The sequence below is a fragment of the Patagioenas fasciata genome, chromosome 15 (assembly GCF_037038585.1).
Source record: "Patagioenas fasciata isolate bPatFas1 chromosome 15, bPatFas1.hap1, whole genome shotgun sequence".
Taxonomy (NCBI): Eukaryota; Metazoa; Chordata; class Aves; order Columbiformes; family Columbidae; genus Patagioenas; species Patagioenas fasciata.
In genome coordinates, this window is record NC_092534.1 from 4,924,772 (window position 1) to 4,945,654 (window position 20,883).

The 20,883-nt window shown below is 44.7% G+C and overlaps 1 protein-coding gene across 4 annotated transcripts in view; it reads right to left on the bottom strand.

Moving 5' to 3' along the window:
• Positions 1-2,630: 2,630 nt before the first annotated feature.
• GSG1L (GSG1 like) overlaps positions 2,631-20,883 on the bottom strand; it is a 58,158-nt gene continuing 39,905 nt past the window's right edge. For 2 of the 4 annotated variants that reach the window (XM_071815055.1, XM_071815054.1), the window contains 3 exons: positions 18,270-18,437; positions 3,959-4,564; positions 2,631-3,443 (listed from right to left, as the gene is read on the bottom strand). In XM_071815055.1, coding sequence (XP_071671156.1) covers positions 3,017-3,443; positions 3,959-4,564; positions 18,270-18,437 — 1,201 coding nt within the window. In that variant the 3' untranslated portion in view covers positions 2,631-3,016. Of the gene's footprint in view, positions 3,444-3,958; positions 4,565-11,020; positions 11,146-11,708; positions 11,777-18,269; positions 18,438-20,883 lie in introns of those variants that run through there. The other 2 variants (XM_065851129.2, XM_071815056.1) reach the window with 2 other exon arrangements.

Consider the following 20,883-nt stretch of genomic DNA (forward strand, 5'->3'; position numbering starts at 1 on the left):
CAGAGCCAGCAAGAACAGGTAAGGCTTGTAAAAGGAGGAAAGGACCTGGCAATGCACAGGAATGCAAACAACAGGATGTGCTCAGGAAAATGAGTAGAAAATAAGTGGATTTTTCTCCCTGTAGAAAAGTCCGGGAAGGTGCCTCAAGTACTGGAGATGGTCACAAAGATGCAGATAATGTAGTAACTGAAGAACAAACCATCTTCACAGGGGCAGAGCTGCCTTCAAGGTACAAGCGCAGCAGAAGCAAGGAATGAAGCAATGAGGCTGTGAAGGACAAAGGTAGTGGGTATGCCTTGTTGCTTTTTTTGTAGGTTCCCTGCAGCTGATCACTTGGGCTGCTGTGGCAGATACATACCTAATAATAATGTATGGATGGTCTGGCAAGACTGGCCAATTCTGCTTGGATGCAAATAACCTGGAAGCTCCACTGGGATAGCTAAAAGTCATAACTATCAGGGTAGAAAACCTAATGCAGATCTCTAAAATAGGCAGAAATGATTTGTACCACAACTGATCCATAAGAAGGAGGACACTGAAACCTGAAATGGACCCAGAACTGACAGTATCTGACAGAACTGACCTTGATGATGCAAGACTAATAAAAATAATTCATAGACCTGTGCTGCCCCTTATTAGTAGTAGGCATCAGGAGAACAAGGCTAAAAGAGAATCTGAGCATGTTGTCCAGCCTCATGAACATGAGAAGGCACAAAACCTGTTCTTATAGGAACAGCCAAACTAAGATTTCACAGGCAGACAGGGCAGGCGATACAACATACAAAGACAGATATTGGGAATACCCATGTGGCATTTTCCTCCGTTCTGTGTCCACTGGAGATTATGGAAAGCTCTGAAGAGAGACCTCTAAGAGAGTTGGGGGTCTGCTCTGTCGCAGAAAAGCAAGTCCAGAGCAATGCCTACATGAGTCCTGTGAGAGGGGCCAGCCTGTTCCCGCCCATCTGAACCAAAGGCATGCATTTTCCTACAAAAAAAGAGCCATGTAAGCAGAAAATAACTGCTTGCTGGGAGGGGGTGCTTGTATGAGAAACAAATATCCCCTCCACAGTGCATGGAGACTTCCAGATGATTTGTCGTAACCCTCCATGATGCTCACTGGGGTGTGTGGTTTGCTCTGAGGGGATGCTGTATCTCCAGCGGCTCCATCCATCCTGCACTCACCTCTGTGCCCACCTGTGCATGGAGCGGGCTGTGGGGAATGTGTCCCTTTCCTGGTCCCTTGCTTTGGTGCTGAGACTGCCCCGAGGCCCTGCACTGTGCACAACCCTCTGTGTTGCTGTAGCTACCTGGTAATTTCCCAGATGTGGCTGTAGATCTTGGCTGGAGTGTGGTACAGAGGCTACGTGGGCAAACTGCTGTGCCTGTGTCTGCACGTCAGCTTGGAAATAAAATAAACTGCTAATAATAAGTAGCTTAAAAAAAATATATATTTGCAAGCCCAACAGAGAACAGTATAGATACATCATGCTGAAAAATGGGTAGGATCTCTCAAATGGGTAGGATCTCTCACACAGATGTCAGAACAATCCTTATGCAGAAGAGCCCGGAAGGTACAGAACATGTCCTTGGAGGGTACTGCCCCCTCCCATCCTCCGGAGGTGTCTGGAGCTGTGGTGACATGAGGAACGATCTGCTTTTATTTATTTATTTATTTATTTTAATTGCTCCTTTTCTCCTCTTCCCTGTTGTTTTTGGAATAAGCTTAAGAAGTGGATTATATCCCAGCAGAGGGAAAGGTAGGCTGAACTCACAGGTTACCTTTTGCTCATCTTGCCATCCTCAGTGGCCTGGCAGGGAGCAGCAGCAGAGTGCAGCATGGACATGTTCTGGTTTTGATGTATTTGTCACATTGGGACCAGGGGAGTGATTATTTCCAAGAAGTGCCAATGACTCTCTGAAAGGGTGTGGGGGAACCAGTAGGGCAGGGAAGTGTATCTTCCATTGGTACTAAGCAAAATGGCACAAGGACATCCCTCCTCCCCTCCACCCTCACCAGATCTTTACAATATGGGCTACAAGACCAGCCGCATGAACAGAACCTGATGGACGAACTGTTGTTCATCCATTGCACTTTGCTGGATCCCAGATGGGGAGGAAGGAGTTCCAGGGCCACTTTCCTCTGTGTCCTGCGTGACCAGCATCCTCCTTTCCTCGGGACAGGCTCTGTCGCAACTGTCACCTTGAGGGGCATTTGCAGGGGGCCAGTCTCTCAGCACCGTTGTCACGGGAAGGCAAAGCACAGTTGTTAACACAGGAGCTGTTCTGTCAGCTCAGTTAGCACAGGTTGGGTGAGATGGAGGTCACAGACCTTTATCTGTTTCACTGGTGGGTTGATGACTTAGGGGCACATTGCACACTCTTATGCCCTGGTCCCCAGTTACCTGGAATGGAGACCTGCTCGGGTGCTACCCTGGTTTTCTTCTCATGTAGCCCAAGATGCAGACAGGCAGGGAGGGGAAGGTGGTAAGGTGATTTGCCGCATGCCCAGGTCTCACCCCAGTGTGTACTCAAGTTATGATTGTTGTTTGATTTGATGCACGAAGCATTTTTAGGTTTAAAAAAAAAAAAAAGATCAGGCACAATTTTCTAACAAGTAATGTCATTTAATGAATGATATACTCTAGAAAATAGAAACTACCCAGATGCTGGTTGGTTGGTCTGTTTGGGGCTGGGGGAAGGCCCTTGCTTGGACACACAATGCCTTCTCTGGATTCTTTTGTCAGCGTTTGTAGTTGCTGGTAACAAGGAAACATCCATATAATGAAAGAGACACTAAGGGGGCATTTTATTTTTTCTAAAATCTGGGAAGTATGCAGAATGCCTTCCCACCCTGTCTCATTGGGCAAGTGGCATGAGGGGCTCAGAGCTCACCAATATCTTTACAGGTGATCCGTACCTAAAAGGGATGGACTCAACCAACGGTACCTACCACAGTTCAGTCCTCTACAATCATCAGAGACTTCTCACTTTGCAGAACAACTTGTGGGCTCTGGTGTTACTGCACTTCTTTCTGGGTGCTTTTCTGCACGTGTTGCGTCTCTTCCCTCAGGGTCTGGCTGCTAATTCCAGGGAATATGCTTTTCAGAATGTCACAGTACACTGTGTACAGCTCTGGGTCTATTTTGGGCTTGGGCAGAGATCGGGAGTTGCAGGCCTGTTCAGTGACTGAGTGCTGCAGCAAGTAGACATCGCTGAAGAGTGCGGTTAGGATCTTGTGTGCAGCCTTGTAAGGGTCATCTTCAAACTGCACCATCGCCTTGAGCTCCGTCAGGGTGTAGCCGTTGTAACGCTTGCTGTCTTCGGCCAGGGGCTGCACAGTCTCACCAATGTGTCTCACTTTCCACTTCAGACATTTCAGTTCTTCTTTTACATCCTCTATTTCTTTCTCCACAGCCTGGAATTCCTTCGTGGTTACAAATCTCCTGCCAAGGAAAGAAGCGGCAGACACAGTGTGGAGTTCAGAGGCTCAGAGGAGAGAAATCAGCCCAGCTTGCCTGGGGTCGAACCACAGAGCCTGAAGTTTGGAAAGGGAGATACTGGCCATGTCACTGAATTACCATCCCCAGCTCTTATCTCTCAGGCTTCATAGTGACAGCAGAGTGTCTCTCTGCTAGTATGGGGAGAAATGTGCTTTTGCACTTGGAAGGAAATGAGGCACCTTGAAACTGTGCCATGTTGGAGAAGCTGAGGTTAACAACCTGGCCCAGGGGTCGTCCTGTGATCAGGCCTGGAGAGTTAAATGAATGTACGGAAAATATGGTATTTTGCTTCTTAGATCACAGGGTTTAGTGAGACCATAGGGTAGTTACTGGGAAAAAAAAGAAACACTGGGAACATTTAAATCAGAAAAGATTTTTTTTTTCATGAGGGGCTCTTAATGACCCTATACCAACTCGAGTCATTTGAAGACTTAAATGTGTATGGTCTGGATACATACCTTTCATGATCAGGATCTTCCAGATCTGATTCAAAACCCTTTCCTGTATTCTTTAATCCAGTTTTAGAATAGCCAGGAGACTGGGAACTATCTTCAGGAGTCATAGTTGCTGGAGGCCTTGTGCTTTTCCTGGTTGGAGTCAGTGTGTGGTCTGATGCTGAAGCTTGTACGTTTTGTGCTGTGTGAGGACAAAAGGCATAGAAGGAAGTTGCATTGATCCCTGGACTGACTGGAGAGGAGTCAGAGTATTGCTGTGGATTGGCTGAGCTGGGTGTTAGACTGAGCCTGGGGCTGGCTGGGCAGGATGCTGAGATAGTCCTTGCTCCGAGGGGACTGGAACATGATATTGCTAGGTTTTTATCTCTTTGCTCAAATGGTTGAGGGATTGGTGATTCTCCTGGGGCCAATCTGGTGATGGAGACAATGTCCAGCAGGGTTTGATCCTGAACCATGGAGATCTGGCTGGTTGGTTCTGATGAAAGTGAAGAGCTGCTTGATGTGTCGCTGGAAGAGCTTGACATAGCGAATGGGGGTGTTTTCTGAGCATTATGGTCACTCCTGTTCCTCTGTGTGCTACTGACATTTAGAGCTGGGTGTTGTGAAGCCCTAGAGAAAGACAAACACACACTTTTTCCTCTGAAGTGGGCTAAAGGCTAGTAAGACAATTTAAGGCTTAGTTTGGGACAATTTTAAGCCTGTTTCCTGTAACTGCATTTCCCATAGGCTGATCTTCTCCTGTCTGTAAAAAACCCTCTACTTCTCATGACCAAGAGCAAAGTGTTTGAGAATAAGGCACATAAATCCAGGACCAGTTCCTCCCTGGTGCCAACTAGGCATTTGTCAGCTTTCAAGGGTGTGATAATGACTGGCACATCAGCATTCTCTTTCCCAAAAGTCACAACAGCTCTGCAAGAACCAAGAGTTTGGTACTGGGGAAGGACAGGAAGGGAAGAAAGTTGCTGGCACATTGACTGTGACAAATCCTGGTAAGAATGCAAAAGAATGCTTGTAGTTTGCCACAGCACCTGCCCTGGATCATCCCTGCAGAGTGAAGACCTGCCTTCACCTCACACCCACACGCTTCTATTCCCTGGTCGCTCTGCATGGTGGCCCAGTGAATTAGGGGATGAATAAAGAGGTGAGATAAAACCAGAAGGGCAGCTCAGAGTGTTATCATTGTTCCTGCGGTGATGTTACAGGACATTTCTGTTGTACAGCTTGGTGTGTTTGAGACTTTCCTTTCCCCTTCTAAGCTGTAGACTGGGTAGAGGGCTGATCAGCTATTTTAAGTGGCTGGAAATGCCAGCTGCATGGGATACCAAACTACTCCTCCTAAATATTCTTTCCTGTACTTCTCTCCTGGCTGCTGCTGGGCATGAGGGATCCAAATGCATTTTTTCCTATGGCTAAATTTTGCTTAGTTTGGCAAGACTGGTGGCAAGAGAGGAAGATGTATCCCTGTAGACTGAAATTGTCCTGATGGGTAGCGAATGCAGCTGGAAATGCCTTGACCTTGAAGGGGAACACAAACATACCCACTGTGCAGACCATGATTCAGGATTTCTAACAGCCAAAGGACATGACAAGCTTTTGTAGCAATACCAGTGACAACTGAGTCATCTTGTGCATCTGGTATATTCCTATTCCTCTTGCAGTAAAGGACAGCAGAAAATCCTGGTCTGGACGGGTTATATGAGATCTAGTGCACAAAGTCCCATCCTGTACTCACTTCTCCACTTCTCTGCACATTTCTCAGTGCTGGATGCAATTAAATGCTAAATTCTTAAGGTCCTAAAGAGCATGCCTCCCACCCATTGGCTTCAATAGGGTTAATTAAGGATTTTGCTAGATCACAGCATAATTATCAGGTTCAAATCAAAGATAGAGTTCTTAATTGGAAAAACACACAGTGATGGAACTACTGCATGAAAACAGCCAAGAAGGAAGCATAAAATTAGTTATATAAAAGGCAGGAGGGAAAACAAGAACGCACATGTCAGAGGCAGCACGCTTCCCCAGTAGTGCCTTGCTTTCGTAAACTGGCTGAACAGGGGTGGAAGACAAGAATTGCGAATTAGATGTAAGAAGAAGCTTTTTCACCCTCAGGGTGTTCAAATACTGGGAAAGTGGTGAAGCGAGGTATTGGGATTTCCATCCTTGGGGGTATTCAGAACTCAACTTGACAAGGAACTAAACAGCTTGATCCAGCCTGGTCTAACAGAAATGCTGTGAGCAAGGGACTGGACTAGAGCCAGAGGCCTTGTCCACCATGTGTTATTCTGTGATTTAGTGATTCTGCCTAGCTATGAAATTAACTTTTTCCGCCCCCAGTGAACCTTTCTCCTTCCACTTTTCTCCCCTCTAAGTCCCATCTCACCATCCTGCTCTTCAACTGGAGACTCTGGGCTCTCTCCTTCCATGCTGACTTTATAGTCCCTGTTGCAGGACTGACCCTCAGAAATAAAAAGGTTTTTAAAGGAAAACCAGTGTTACTTGCAGCCCTCTGGCTCAGGCGGATTGCTACCCCTTCGTTTCATAAGTGAGAGTCGGTAGCTCGGGCCTGTGGAAGCGTGGGCTGTGGGGTGAGGGTAGCCTGGAGCTGAGCATCTTTTTGTGTTGCTTTCATAGATCAAGTCACAGTTTCTCAGTCTCTCCTGAAAGCAGGGAATGATGGCTTGTGGCGTGTTGTGTCATGCTGTGGAGGTGTTCGGAAAGTCAGAATTTGGCACAGGTGAAGCTGATAGTTCATTTCTCACCAGAAACACTCAGACACCTGGTAAATCGTGAGGACCTGGAGCCAGTGGAGCAGTGCAGCTGGAGCGGTGGCTGGTTCAGGGGCTGCCCTGGGACAGAGAGGGTGGAAAAGGGGGATCTTCTGGCACAAAGAACACAAAATTACTTGGTATTTAAATCAGAGCCAAATCTCAGGCATTCCTGAATGATCACTACAGAATCCCACATTCAGAAAATGTTTTTTGCTGTAGCAAAGTTAGGAAATGTATCCTGACAAGAGCAAACTCCATTTTAAGGCGACTAAAATAAAAACGCATGTTTTAACTTTTTTTGTTAAAAATATATGTATTAGTCCTCAAATATCTTACAGTTTAAAACTATCTGAACATTAAGTGAGCAACAATCCCTACCTATAATACATTCTGGGGGGGGAAATATAATATGCACAGTAACTGAAAGGCTATTTGGTTGCATATACAATCTGAAATACTTCATTTCACATCTTTAGCTGTGTTGGACAAGGTTGGCTTTTTTATAGTGTTTTGGTGTTGTTCGTGTTTGTTGTTTGGTTTGGTTTGGTTTAATAAATCCAGGATTAGCTGTAGGAGATGGAACATTTATTGGAAAATGCAATTTAAAAGAGTGACAGAAAACACATTTCACAACTAATCTCACTGAAACTTATATAAGAAACATTTCCAATTCACCCGTTCACTGGAGGAAACAAAAAAGTATTATAAACTGTCGCTTTGTTTTGCTTTCCTTTTCCACCCTTTAGTTTTCACTGGCTGCGGTGCTAAGCGTAGGAGTGATTTTAGTTTTATCATCATACTTATCTCAGAAGCAGGGCAGCTGCTTACTTAAGAAGCAATGAGAAGCTTGTTAAAGCAAAATGTCAGTCTGGATTTTAGCCGAGGTAAATGAGGACAGAACTGAGACCTGTAACTTTGGAGTTTTCTACTGGGCACAGGTTTGCCTAAAGACAGGAATGACATTCCCATTGCTTTCAATATAGCAAGGCTGGATCTCAGATCTGTAACCATGGTGCTTTATCAGAAGGGATTTTTTTTTTCCCACCAGTTTTTATGTAGTGAATCACTGTGAACTGAATACATTACAGAAGAATTGCAAGACCTGGAGTTGAAATCAGTGCTGACATGAAATAGGAAGGTGATTGCAGCTGTCAGGTACCTCCACAAGGAGAAACCTTGACTCAACTTTGAGCGACACTTCAAATGCGTCAAGCCCTTGTTGTCTGCTTCTTCCAGCCCCGTGCTGCTCAGCATATCAAGCATGTTCCCCGTTGTCAGAGTGACCTTGTCTGCCGTCTGTGCCTTGCCCTTTCCAGCTGAGCTTGTGCAGCAGAATTTTTGTAGCACTGAATTTGGAGACATTTGAAAGTTGCCTGCAAATCCAGCACCACTTTCCTTCAGTGGCACTTGCAACCAAGAAACAAACAGCGGATATATTTTATTTTTTTAATGAATAATTTCCACTACATTTTAAGTCTAGAGTTCTTCTGATGATTTTGTTTGAACAGGAAAAAATGACAACGTGCTTTACAGCGAAGCACTGAAGAGCTGGTCGCATAAATCTTACTGTAGACAGCCAGGGGTGGGAAGATGGTAGAAGAGCTGTGGGATGGACCCAGGTGAAATGCCTACGAGGTGGTGATAAGAAAAGTCTTTTTTCAAGACTCCTTCTTTGTCAAGTGACACCCCTAAAATGCCCACATTGCCAAAACTTGGACTTTTTTTTTTTTTTTTTTTTTTTTTAAATGCTGAATTTTGAATAGTCTTTCAGTTTTCTATGAGAAAAGTTGGTATCCTGGAGCCTGGTCTTATTTACCTCAAATGACAACCAAGGCTTTTTAGCTGTTCCCTGCTCAGCTCTTGGCTCTTCTGAGCTACCGGTTTCCACTTTGGCTTTACCACAATACCTGTCCCTTCTTGTCCTTTGTGACATTTCTCGCACCTTTCTCTTACCTCTTGTTCTACATCTAGCATCTCTACTGCTCCCATCTGCCCTGTGAGTCCCAGGGACATTGGCCTAAGCAGCAGGTTCATCATATTTGTGCCTAGTGGTGGGAGAAGACTGGAGCAGAGGACATGGCATGGACATACAGATGTCTGAAATCAGGTACAATTTCTGTCCGGAGCCCAGTAACAGTGAGTATTTCTTCCTGATAAATAACTGTGCAACAACAACAAAAAATCCCAATGTGAAACTTCTCCTTCTATTGTATTTGTGGAGCGACTGTGCACAAGTGGTGGATTGAAATGTCCCAGCCCTGCACATAAGAAAGAAAAGCTGAGACCTTCAAGGTCACAAATGGCAGCAAATAAGACTATTGAGACTGTTTAGGGCTTTGAAATGGAAACACTAAGTTTGATATGAACAAAACATGGCTGGGGTTATTATATGTATAGGGGCCAGCACGTTATGTTTCCTCGGTGAGAGCAGAGGATGCCAGTTTATGGCTAGACCTCCCTGATGTTGTTCTTAGCCCAGCTCAGGCAAGTTCAAACCCCGTTAAAGGAAAGTTATCGTTTAGTGATGGATAATAAACGGTTTAATATAGAATTATTGAGACTGAACATTGAATTACCGTGATCAAGACACCTCTGGAATCAAGCTTCTGATTAAATTTATAATTTAAGGCCACATCCTAAAACAGATAGCTTAGTCTCAGCAACAGATAAATCTGTGATCCTGCTCTGGTCCTGGCCTGATGTAAGGCCCTTTGTGCTACCTGCACTCTCACAGTGCTCCTGGGCTGCTGCCAAACCTTTAGTATTCTCTTTTGTAAAAACACCTGGCCAGCTGGTGTTTGTGTTCTGTTCAGCCTTGTTCTTTTATTTAAAGTTTTTACTGTTTCGTTCTACAGCAGCACTCCCCAAAAATGCTCGCCTCTCAACAAGGACCAGATACCCTGTTGTCTCTGTGGAAGGACAGAAGAAAACATGATGTCTGAGGATGGGTGAATATTCCTCATATGTTGTTTGATTCAAATTAGAAAAGTCTCAGAACATTTCTTACTGAGAGCAACTGACAAGTCCTCCAGAGAATGAAATGCTGGTTGAAGTGAGCAGCAGGAATAACTTCTGGTGATATGTCCTTGTGTCCTACTGGTAGAGGACCCCCTCTGTGTGAAGAGCTCAGAATGACCTGCCAGTGCAATACAGGTGGTGAGCTGACCAAGCAATGGGGAGGACTTGGTCTGTTTTAGGTGTTCTGCCCCCTTCTATCATACGAGCAGGTCCCTGGATGGCCAAAGGGCCAGTGCAACCTCTGTGCTTGCTCTGACTTTAGCAAAACGCTTCTCCTGTTGTTCTCTTGCCATTAACAGTTCTCTGCTGGCCACAAGCCCATTGCATGTGTGGTGTGACAAAGAGAATGGGGGTGTATGAAGCTAGAAACAATGTTAAGGAGAATCCCCTGGTCAGGTACAGGCCAGTTATGGTTTGATGGGGCGTGTTCCAGGAAGGAGACTTTAATCTGAAGGTTGTGAGGCTTTGTGCCATCCTGAGCAGCAGTAACTGTTGTTTTTTCCTCTCTAATAAGCACGCATGATGAAGATTCTGAAGCTTAAGTTGGATTAATAAGTAAACTGTGAACTGAGAACAGAACTTCACTCATGTTACTTTATTAATATTGATCTGATTGCATTACAGTAGGTAACTGATGTGAAGGTGAAACTGATGTAATATTGAAGAATGGCCACTGTTCTTTAACCCGATACCGGACTTCTTGTTTGCAGTTTGCTTTTACAGTGCTGTCAGCACACCTATGGAGATAAGCTATGTGTCCTTTAAATGAAAGTACTGGGGCGGGGCTGGGCACAGGACCAATAGAACCTTGTTTCTATTCCTTGGAATGCCTAATGTCAGGAATTGTTATTTGTTCTTTGAAACAAAGACCTTTGGACAATTTTCATAATCAAATAAGCATGTTTGAGTGCCAGCCAGTATCTTGGCAGGCAGGGAATTTTCTTGGGAAATATGACCCATATCAATTTTGTACTAACAGGCATTTTCAGGCATGTGAAAATGAAAGATGTGGATCTGCCTGTGGAAAGTTCCATAACTGACATGACATTTTCAAGGAGCAGGAGTTACCAAGTGAGCTGACGACAAACCAAGCTGGAGAGCAGTGCTAGTGCGATCATGCCTGTGGGGAGACCACCTGCAGTGACATGGGACTGGAGAGCTGGTCCAGCAGGTCTGATGAAGGATCAAGACCCTCAGTTATTAGGGTTATGGACACCAAGCTTCCATGAGTATGTGGCTGAGATGTGCATCTCAGCAAGACAGAGGCAGCAAAATGCTATGAGGTTTCCAAATTTTAATAGCGCAGAGTCAGCAAGTCATTTTCCCAAGTCTCCCTCCTGCTGAATGAAGAATCACTTGCTTTCTTTACAAGGAACTAAATGCATGAAACTGCACACATCTTTCCTGGAGAGTAAAGGAAAAGTATATTATTGAGAGCAGGGCAGGAGCCATGCTCCAATATTGCTCCATACATTGAACCACTGATTCCCACAGCTTAAAGTAAGAATTTTTGCAAATGCTGAATAAAAGCATAGGAATTTTCTGAGTAAGTGCAAGAAACAAGATTAATTATACTAATGTTATTGTCTACCAAAGCTGCTTTCAATCATTTTTATATTCAATAGCATGCATCATCATGAATTCATGATAAATATAGATGAAAAAAGGTAGTGATAATGAAAGTTATACAGGTGTAAATTAGAGCATATTTTTAAACTACTATGAAGTCATAGCTTCTTGAGATAACATAAAATTATAGGATATGTGCACATCCTAAATTGAATCCTGGAGAATTTTGTACTGTTCATATGCTAGTTGATTACCCTTTGGGCAACGCTGTCTGGGAAGGTTACAAACCTCTGTTTCCGCAGCTTCCTACTCCAAACCTTATTCTTAATCCCAAGGACCCAGTGTGGGGACGGTACAAGCCATTGTGTATTGGACATATTCGAGCCATGGTCACTTACTATTTGGGGAGCAGCTATGGAGGCACTGTAACCTCAGGTCCCCAGCCTCAGCCCTCTCCTCCTCAGTCCTGGAAAAGAGAATATAGAAGTAGCACCTTTAACAGAAACAAAAGCTGCTCCCAAATGGAAGGGTCAAAATCAATAAGAGTACAACATACCTGGGCTCCTCCATCTATAGCCAGCCAGGCCCATTATGGAGATCGTAATGGTCTCGGGAAGGACTCGGTTCCACTGGCTCTGCCCCTCGTGGGGGAAAGCTCATGCAAAGAGGCCATAGGGAACAGAAATGAGGGGCTCAGGGCTGTGTCTCTCTCACTCTTTCACTCTTCAGGATGAATCTAAGCATCGGGGACTAACAGCTTTGTACAGTGTGTTGGAAGTGGGTATGTTGCTAGTGCTGCACCTTTTATGTGCCAGTCCGTGTAACTTTCCAGAAGGAACAGCTCTGCAGATAAACCTTCCTGTGTTGCAGAATAAAGTACAGAATAAATCCAGGGCAGAACATTACACTCATCCTTGTGTGCTAATGAAAGGTGAATAGTCAGACTGGAAATTCTTATTGATGTCTATATGAAAAGATACTGACTCTGTAAATGGGAGGTATTGTAGGTCAACAGTTCCAGACCTGTTTAGATATCTAGGTGACCAAGGAGGCAATCAGAGCAAAAGGTTGGCATGTCTTTGGAAAGCATTGATATGATCTGCACAACATCTTGTATGGGTACAGTGAAGTTGAAGAAAGAAAGTTGTGATTAAGAGACAATAGAGAAATGTACAAAAAAATGAAAAAATAGCATATACAAATGATTATTTGAAAAGTTAGGATTCTCATAGTGCTGGGAATAGTCCTGATTTATTATCTCTGCAACAGCTTGGGTCCTGCCGTCTGTCTCAAACTGCTCCTAGCACTTCAAAGCTACATTTTGTATCCCTGTAGAGACATTTCGTCTGCACTGGTATCAATGGCAATTTGAACTCAGTTCATTCTAGAATTTCACCAGCAGCATCTGCCTGATGTTGGGCTGGTTTTTCAGATCGGAGTGAGGGCTCAGTCAGCAAGAAAAATGTTGTTAAATCAGCTGCGGTACCACAATGAGTGTTGATGGACAGCTGCAAGTTGGGAAATACTGTGCTATGAGTGAGTGAACTGCGTAAGGCTGAATCGTCCAGATTTACTTGCTAAGTTTGTACGCTGGTATAACAGTGCCAAATAAGTGAGATTCGCTTCACACAGAGCAAAAGGCTGGATATTGGACTGAAGACAGGGCTATGCTGGGCTCTACAGCCCCCTCTCCTGCTGATGCCAGGGTGGGGTGACCTCCGTACCCCCTGCCTGCAGTGGCCTCAGTTCCAACGGGGCTCGGTGCCCCTGGGCACACACAGCCTGGCCAGTCATGGATGCATTTCCAAAACTGCTGCTCTTTCTGCTGATTTCAACACTAAAAGAGGGCAGTAGCTAATTCAAGTTTTCTCATACCACTTCAATGACTTTTTATTCTTTGCTCAAGGCAGTGACTAGCTCTCCATGAAGAACTCACCTGAATTTGATTTCCACCCTTTCAAGCCCCCTATCCTTGACTCTAAGCTTCAATTCTCGCATAGGCTCATCTCAAGCCTCTACAAACCCTTTCCCCAGATCTTCCTCCCCATAGCTACAACGCTCCTTGTTCCTGCAGCTGTGACTGTTGCTCCAGGGTCTTTGCCTGCCCCACTAATAGCTTCTGCCTGACCCCCAGCATATTGCAGAAAGAAAGGCTTTCATTCCTCATCTGAAAACAAAGCCCACCAGAATTCTGGGAGCAAGGAAAAGTGGCAGGGAGTGGCTGAAAGGGGATTGTTTTAATACAGAAAAAAGGCAGGCAAGAAACTGGGGACAAACCTGGGAAAGACATTCAATGTGAATAACCTAGCTGCACCGTCCCTTGCCTGAATGGATGTGATGACAGTGTTGCTGTAGCCAGTTGGTCTAAATGAGCACAATTCTTGTGAATGTGTCCTAATTATAATACAGCCATATGGGAAAAGCTGCTAAAACTGCTGTATCTACTACTGATTTCTATCTTGCCTTCCTCTCACTGCCTTTTTAGAATCCCCAAACTAGGCGGTTGCACAGTTGTTCGATGTTACACTAAGAAAGCTGAAGATTCGACAGTGGTTGCACTGAAGTTAGTGCTGCACTAGAAGAGTTGCCCTGGTCCCCTGCTTGTGGGCCTTATTTTCTCATGGGCTTACAGGTACGTTTGTGCAGGGTGTGGAGAAACATATGGGATGTCATGCCATGACCCCTCTGCAGAGCAGCTCTGTCTCTGTGCCAGCAGGCAGTGGCAAAGGGACAGTAGTCCTGGAACCACGGTCTGTGTGCTGCAGGGCATTGCAGAAACCAAACAGCCAGGTCGTGAAAGAGGAGAAGATCCTGGCACATTGACATTCCTTCAGCTGACTGTCAGATAGAGCGCACCAAACTTCAGAGGATGAAGAATCCCCATCCCCTTGACTAGTCTGGAAGGATCCTCAGGGCAAAGGAAGCAGAAAGGCATGTGGGGGGATCCCTTCTCTGCTAGCTGGGGTGAAGGTAGGAAATGGACCATGCTCATGATCATGTGGGGCTAGAGTAATCACATGAAACAGAGCAGAAAGAGAAATTGAGAGCAAAGAGAAACATCTGTTATGAACTGACACCTAATAAACTAAAAGACTGAAAAAAGTGAGCAAAAGTTACAGACAAATATTTGGTTAAAAGGAAAACCAGAGAAAAAGGGAGAACAAACAATAATAAGACAAAGACTGAAAGCAGACATCTTGCAGATCATTCTACTGATAATTTTAGAGAACACTTACTTCATTAACAATACCTCCAAGTCTGTATAATCTACTTGTTCGGCTTAGAGCTACTCTGAGGGGTATCGCATCTTTCAAATCTTAAGGGCTATAATGTCTTTTGATTTTACGGTGTGAGCTACAGAGTTTATTTTGTCTGGAATCTTCAAAGTATCCCAGACCTGGGGGAAAATAATTGCTGAATATAACATCACAAATCTTCGATTTTTCAGCAGCTGTTTAAATGTTTTCGCAGTGTCAGAACCAGTAAGATGCGTAGCTGTTGAGAGTCTGTGTCTCTGCTCTTGCAGGCAGTTAGAGAATTTGTCTGTCTGCGTGTAAGCTGTCTCTGCAACTTGGTTGTGCTTACGTGTGGACTTAGGGCTGGATAACTACACATGCTGCTCAAGGTACAGCCAAGCCAGGCTGTTGACCAGCATTTGGGGTCTACACATACACTCATGTGATTTTAAGGGTCTGTCCTATGTTCTTCACAGCTGAAGCAGTTCTTAGGGTGTGGAGACTGAAGTGAACAAGTAGCAGATGCGGATCATGCGAGGCTGAGCTGCTGGGAATGGGATGGGGTGAGCTCAAGGGGATGGAGAGGGACAGGAGAACAAGCCAGGCGTTGATGCGGCTCATCCACTGCATGACCCTCCCGCACCGGCTGGTGAACATGATGGATGGATTGGGAGGTCTCAAGGGAACATTTCAGCTCTTTCATCTAATACACCTCTAGTAAATCTTCCGGTGTTAAATGCAGTTATATGTGATTAAAGTTAAATGAAATACAGTGATATTATGTTTGACAAAGTACTTGCGAGATTGGTGGTATTTTACTGCCAGTATTTTTCATAAAGCGAATTTATTCTCTGGGAGCAGGGGCCTGTAGAAGTATATTCTACCAAAAGTTTTATCAGACAAAATGGGGCTAATGCTTTTCTTCTCTGACTCCCAGAAGATAAACTGCAGCTGTGGAGAATCATAATGAAGCTTTAAATTTCACTAGAAATATGTTGCTCTTAGAAAGCTGCCTATTGCACCAGGTCCGTTCAACACAGAGGTAGATGCATGCGTACAGTGGGTGCTGGTTGTCTACTGAGGTAGAGGAACATGCAAAGAAGAGGACAGTGATATGCATGAAGTAACTGGAAGGAAGAAAGGCTGGAGGGTTTTATTTATGAGATATGAAAAGGAACATGGAGGTGTAGAAGTAGGAGGGAATGTGAAATATCCCTGGATATATGCACAGGAAGGAAAGAGAATTTAATTTATTTTCTGTTTGTGCAAAGGAAGTTTGCTGCTAGAGGAAGATGTGTGCTTACTGGGACTGCTGGCACCCAAAGCATCTAGTAACACTCTGTTGCTAATTGATGACCCCTGGGCGCCCTGCAGTCTCTGAGTATTCCCAGGTCACAGTAATGAAGCTGTCCATGAATATGCTAACTTCATAAAAAAAAAAAACAACACAACAACAAAAAAGGATGTAATGCTGCACAGCTTTGAATCTCTGGAGTGATCCCATGGTAACACCGTCTCTAGGCTTCTTATTATGTATTCAGATACAAAAATTAAAATAATGTGATATAAAAAAAGAGAGTCATAATCATGAAGTTTGGGAACACCACATGCTTGGGGTGTGCTTGCCAAGTGTGTGTGGAGGGGCTTGGAGGTTGTGACCAGCAAGTGAATTGTTCACACAAACCCAAAATGAGCAAAAGGAAGCTGGAAGGACAGAGCAAAATATACAAGCTCATCATAAAGCAAGCAGTAGAGAAAAAAGTATTGTCTCTTTATACTGGTCAGGGTGGCTCTGACCAGTATACAGAACATTTACAGGGAACAGGCTGTTCTGTATGCATTCTGCCTCATACGGAGCGTGTTTGGAATGATATATATAAAAGAAGAGTTCAAAACCGCATGGGTTTGTACTGGTCAAGGTGGGACTTGCCGCTTTCTTGGGCATATGTGTTTTAAATACCCTGTAAGTTGCATAGTTAAGATCAAACCTTCCTCCCAAGAGAGCTGGAAAAGACTTGATGCTGCATTTGGCTTGTTGTCAGTCTTTGGGACCATTCACCTGTTTATCTAATGTGTTGGGGTGAAAGTCTCACAGATTGTCCAACATGAATTTGATTGTAAAGTGCTATGTGGTATTGGTTTACATGTATGTAAAATTGGGGAGGAGTTGGTGCTGTGTAATATGGTGAGTGCAAGAGGAATCAAAATCAAACCACGCAATACCTATGTGATATAAAGAGCATTACTGTCCTCTAGGACATTAAAGTTTTTGGTATTTACTGTTCCAGATAGGGCAGTAGTGGTGCTTTGTCAAGTTTTCTTAGCATTTCCCAATGTAACTCAACATGTTCTTTTGCTTTACAACTCTGTCGGTCTCTCATCTGCAATTCTCACTTTAATAATTCAGCTGACTGTTTTCGCTCACTGGCTGTTGATTTCCCCCAGGCACACGCTGACCACTTCCCCTTCACTGTAGCTCGGGTTTTTTTCTCACACACAAGATTTTTAAAAATTCCCTGTCATCTCTAAGTGCAAAGTTAAGAAAGTCATGGTCATTTGAATAATTTCTCTTATCCTTCCAGACTGTCTCAAAGGTAGCGTGAAAACTTAGAAGTTGGCAGAGGAGTAACTGTAACGAAGACTATTAATTAAGGTTGGGTAGCCAAAGCAAAGTACTAAGCATGAAGTTCTCTAGTTCTGAAATACCCGATCCTTTCAAATCTTCTGTCTCCTCAGAGCTTCCCAACCACCCTCTTCCACCACTGAGAAATTGCCACGTTGGTCAGAAGAACAAGAATGAATCCTCCTTATGTTTTCTGTTCCCAAAATATCTTGACATTACTTCCTTTCAGTGAGGATTCTTTCTGCTTAGCAGCTCCTCATCCCACGAAGGTTCCCCCCATGGAGTGCATCACATCTCCCCTGCTGTATGAGGTCAATATTTGTGTGTTCTTCACGTTCTACAATTTTAAGCAAAGCCTTAACCTTCTGTCAGAAGAATGAGCGCAGCAAGTCTCCCAGTGCCGCCGCGTGGGCTGAGTGCCTGGGGTCAGCAGTGTGGTGGGTGGGCAATGTGCGGTGACAGGCAGAGTGAAGAAGCATCTTTGGCCTTCAGGGCTCAGACAGGACTTAGAGTCCATTTGAGACCCTGGTAGCAGTGTGGGTGGCACTGTGTGGATGTTTCTGACGTGCAGCATGGCGTATATTTGTGTGGAGGAGCTCAGGAGAATGCATTGCATGGAGGAGTCTAGGATGGGTTGTAGGCATGTGACTATGGAAGATGGCAAGTCCAAAGTGGCTGAGTGGTGGCTGGAAAATGTCTCTGTAGCCATTAGGATTATTGGTAGGTGCCTATTACATGGGCTGAGAAAGGATGGCTGTAACATTTGTTATATCCCCACAATTTTACCTTTCCAGATAGGGAAAATCAGCTTGCATTGGCAGCATAGATTCTTATGAATTCTTATGAATCAGATGCATACTGTAAGGACTTGTCAGTCTTGTGTTTTAATGGGTATGTAAGAAAAGGCAGGCACTGGGTCATCACAAAATTTAAGACAAAACAAATCAAGGAGGATCTTTTCTGTTTGTCTTTACCACACGTCTTCTCCAAGTATCTCAGAGACTTCACCCACATGTGCTCAAATGGGTGAGAGCCTGGATTTTCTGAGACTAGCAAAGTCCATGAAAACCTCCACTGGTGAAGCGACTGACTGCACTGACCTTTCTCTGAAGTACTTGATGGCTTCCTGGTCTAGGAAGTTCTGCTCTTCTCGAAAGCCCTGCTCAAAGATTTTGCGCTTGTGTCTGAACTCAATGACAGTCTTAGTGTAAGAGTTCAAGGTAGTAACGGAGGCCGCCATGCAGCAGGTGAAAGAGCCCCATGCCAGACTGTGGAGAGAGAAACCAGCAGACAGAGCTGGGTTAAGACAGCAGCTCATGTTATATTTCTGACGCCAAGAGACACACATACACAGGATGCGACTAGGCAGGTAAGTCAGCGGTGACAAACCCATTCTCCTCATCTTACCTCAAGTGACCTGTGGCACGAGCTCAGGCACGCAGGCAGGAGGGTGGGCCAGGGGCTGGGCACAGCTTTCATCCCATGGAGAATCGTGTGGCAGAGTGCTAGCATGAACCCTCTGATGCACTCTGATGAAACACTTGGATGACTCTTTGTTTCCCTTTGAAATGTTTCAGAGCCTTGCAGACAAGTGCTAACATCTATAGAATGGTATTAAACTCCTGGAAGGAGTAATGCCCCACAGAGCATGTCTTTTGGACCAGTGGAAGTCCTCGAGCATCCATGGGAGACTGGCTCTGCACAACACTACTGCAGAGATGGTTTCTATTCTGTTTTTTTATGCCTTCATCAGACTACTGTATTTCCTTCGTTCCTGGTTCATGGACATTTCTAGCATTCCTGGCTTATATCTGGTCTCTGAAAGCCTGACCAGAATAGAAGATGGCACTTGCATTTTGTGGAGAGATCCAATCTGAGGGCAGTGACAGCCAATCTTGGTCAGTCAGTGGCAGGACACCTGAAAGTATCGACCAGGAGCAAGGAGAGACAGTGGGAGAAAGTGCAAGAAAAAATGTGGCTGCCAAACGCCAGGTGGGAAGAGCAGCAAGTGTTGTCCTGGGTCTGCTGGCAAGGGGGGTTCAGCTGGGAGCTGCTCTGCTCCTGCTTGTGCACTGCGCTTCTCCCAGGTGTCTTCTGCCCTCCCCACACATCTCCCATCCAGCCTTTACCTCACTGTTCAGATGTGGTTGGGGGAAACTCATGGCCCCAAGGAGTTTAGATGTTTTTTGAGCATGAAATGGGGCTACAAAAAAGCAGTGAATTCCTCCTTTTGTCTGCAGAGCTTGTCTGTGTTCAGGCTCCCCTTGACTTCACATTCAGCCTACCAGCTCCAGCTACATGTAGTTCACAGTGGCTTCCTAACTAACTTGGATTAACTTCATCATCTGTGTCAGCTACACACTTTACCTGCTCCTTGCTTTCACCTTTTCTAAAACCAAATTGAAGATGGATATAAATTACGGAGAATGGAAAGAATATAACCAAAGTGGCATTATCTTATAAACACACATTATCAACAGAGCCCTCAGCGTGAACGCTTTTCCCATTCTGAAAAAGATCCGCAAACAAGGAAACAGTTTATCATTTCAAATTGAACAAACTTGAAAAAGAACACATATTCATGAACTGAAAAATCTGGGGAAAAAAATGGTTCAAGTAAACGGAAATGGCTCATTTCAATGATTTCAAAATTCAGTGCATAACATGTCCTTTAGGGACTTCCATGGCAATGAAGTGTGTGGAGGCAGCCCTTTCCCAGTCATTTTTGAACCCATTTGGCAAATGCAATCAAATGTAAAGGAACTGTAGTGAGCCCCGGGGTGATGACGTTCCCTTAGGTTTCCCACAGTCGGGTGGAGAAGTGGGAAGGAAACGCGTGCTGTGTGTGAGTGTCCAGGCACAGGGAAGCCTGGCAAGCGTCTTCCTCCTACACGGAGTATGTGGAAAAGCTCCAACAGCTCCAAACATTGCCAGCTGGGCTCCTAAACAATATCAAAGAAGAAGCCAGCTGAAACCACATGCTTCACTGTGCCTAGTTGGTGCCTGGGGAATGATATATGGACGAAAAACTCTCTTGAAAGTTTCTGATAATTTCTAATCATTAACTCAGAAATGCTGAAAGGTTCAGAGAAGGAAATACAGAATGAAGACTCTCAATATGACCTCAGGTCTGGCATTGGGTAAATCATAATAGTGAGACAATTATGACTGACAAACTTAGTTTTTATGGACTTTGGTTAAATGTTGTTTGTTTTTAAGGGTAAAGGGTGGTTCTCCTACCTGTAAGAGCTACGTCCTACCTTAGGTAAAGACCTCTGTAACAGCAATGCCCCTCTGTGCCGGCTGTGCCCCAGATGTTGTGGGACTGTACCTATAGTGCCTTTGGCAGCTGAGCTCATGGCTGTGCTCTCAAGTTCCTCTGTGTCTCAAACAGCTTACGTTTTTGTATTTGTTTTCTTTCTAGGGGGGCTGAGCATGCACATCCACCGATCCTCAGAGCCACAGAAAGCTCCTTCCTGGAGAATCCCTTGGCCTGGCCCTGGCTTGTGCCAGAGAACAGACCAACCTCCAGGCTTTGTCAAGTGGGTTGGGAATAGGTTAAGATCACAAGCAGCCCTTCCTCATTTTGAGGAGAGTATTTTTATCATTCCCTTTTGATAGACGGGAAATAGAGTCACAGTAAAAATACTTTCCCATTGGCACTTGGGAAACAAATGCCAGTCTAGATCTCCACTCATGCGCTTTGGCTCTTGG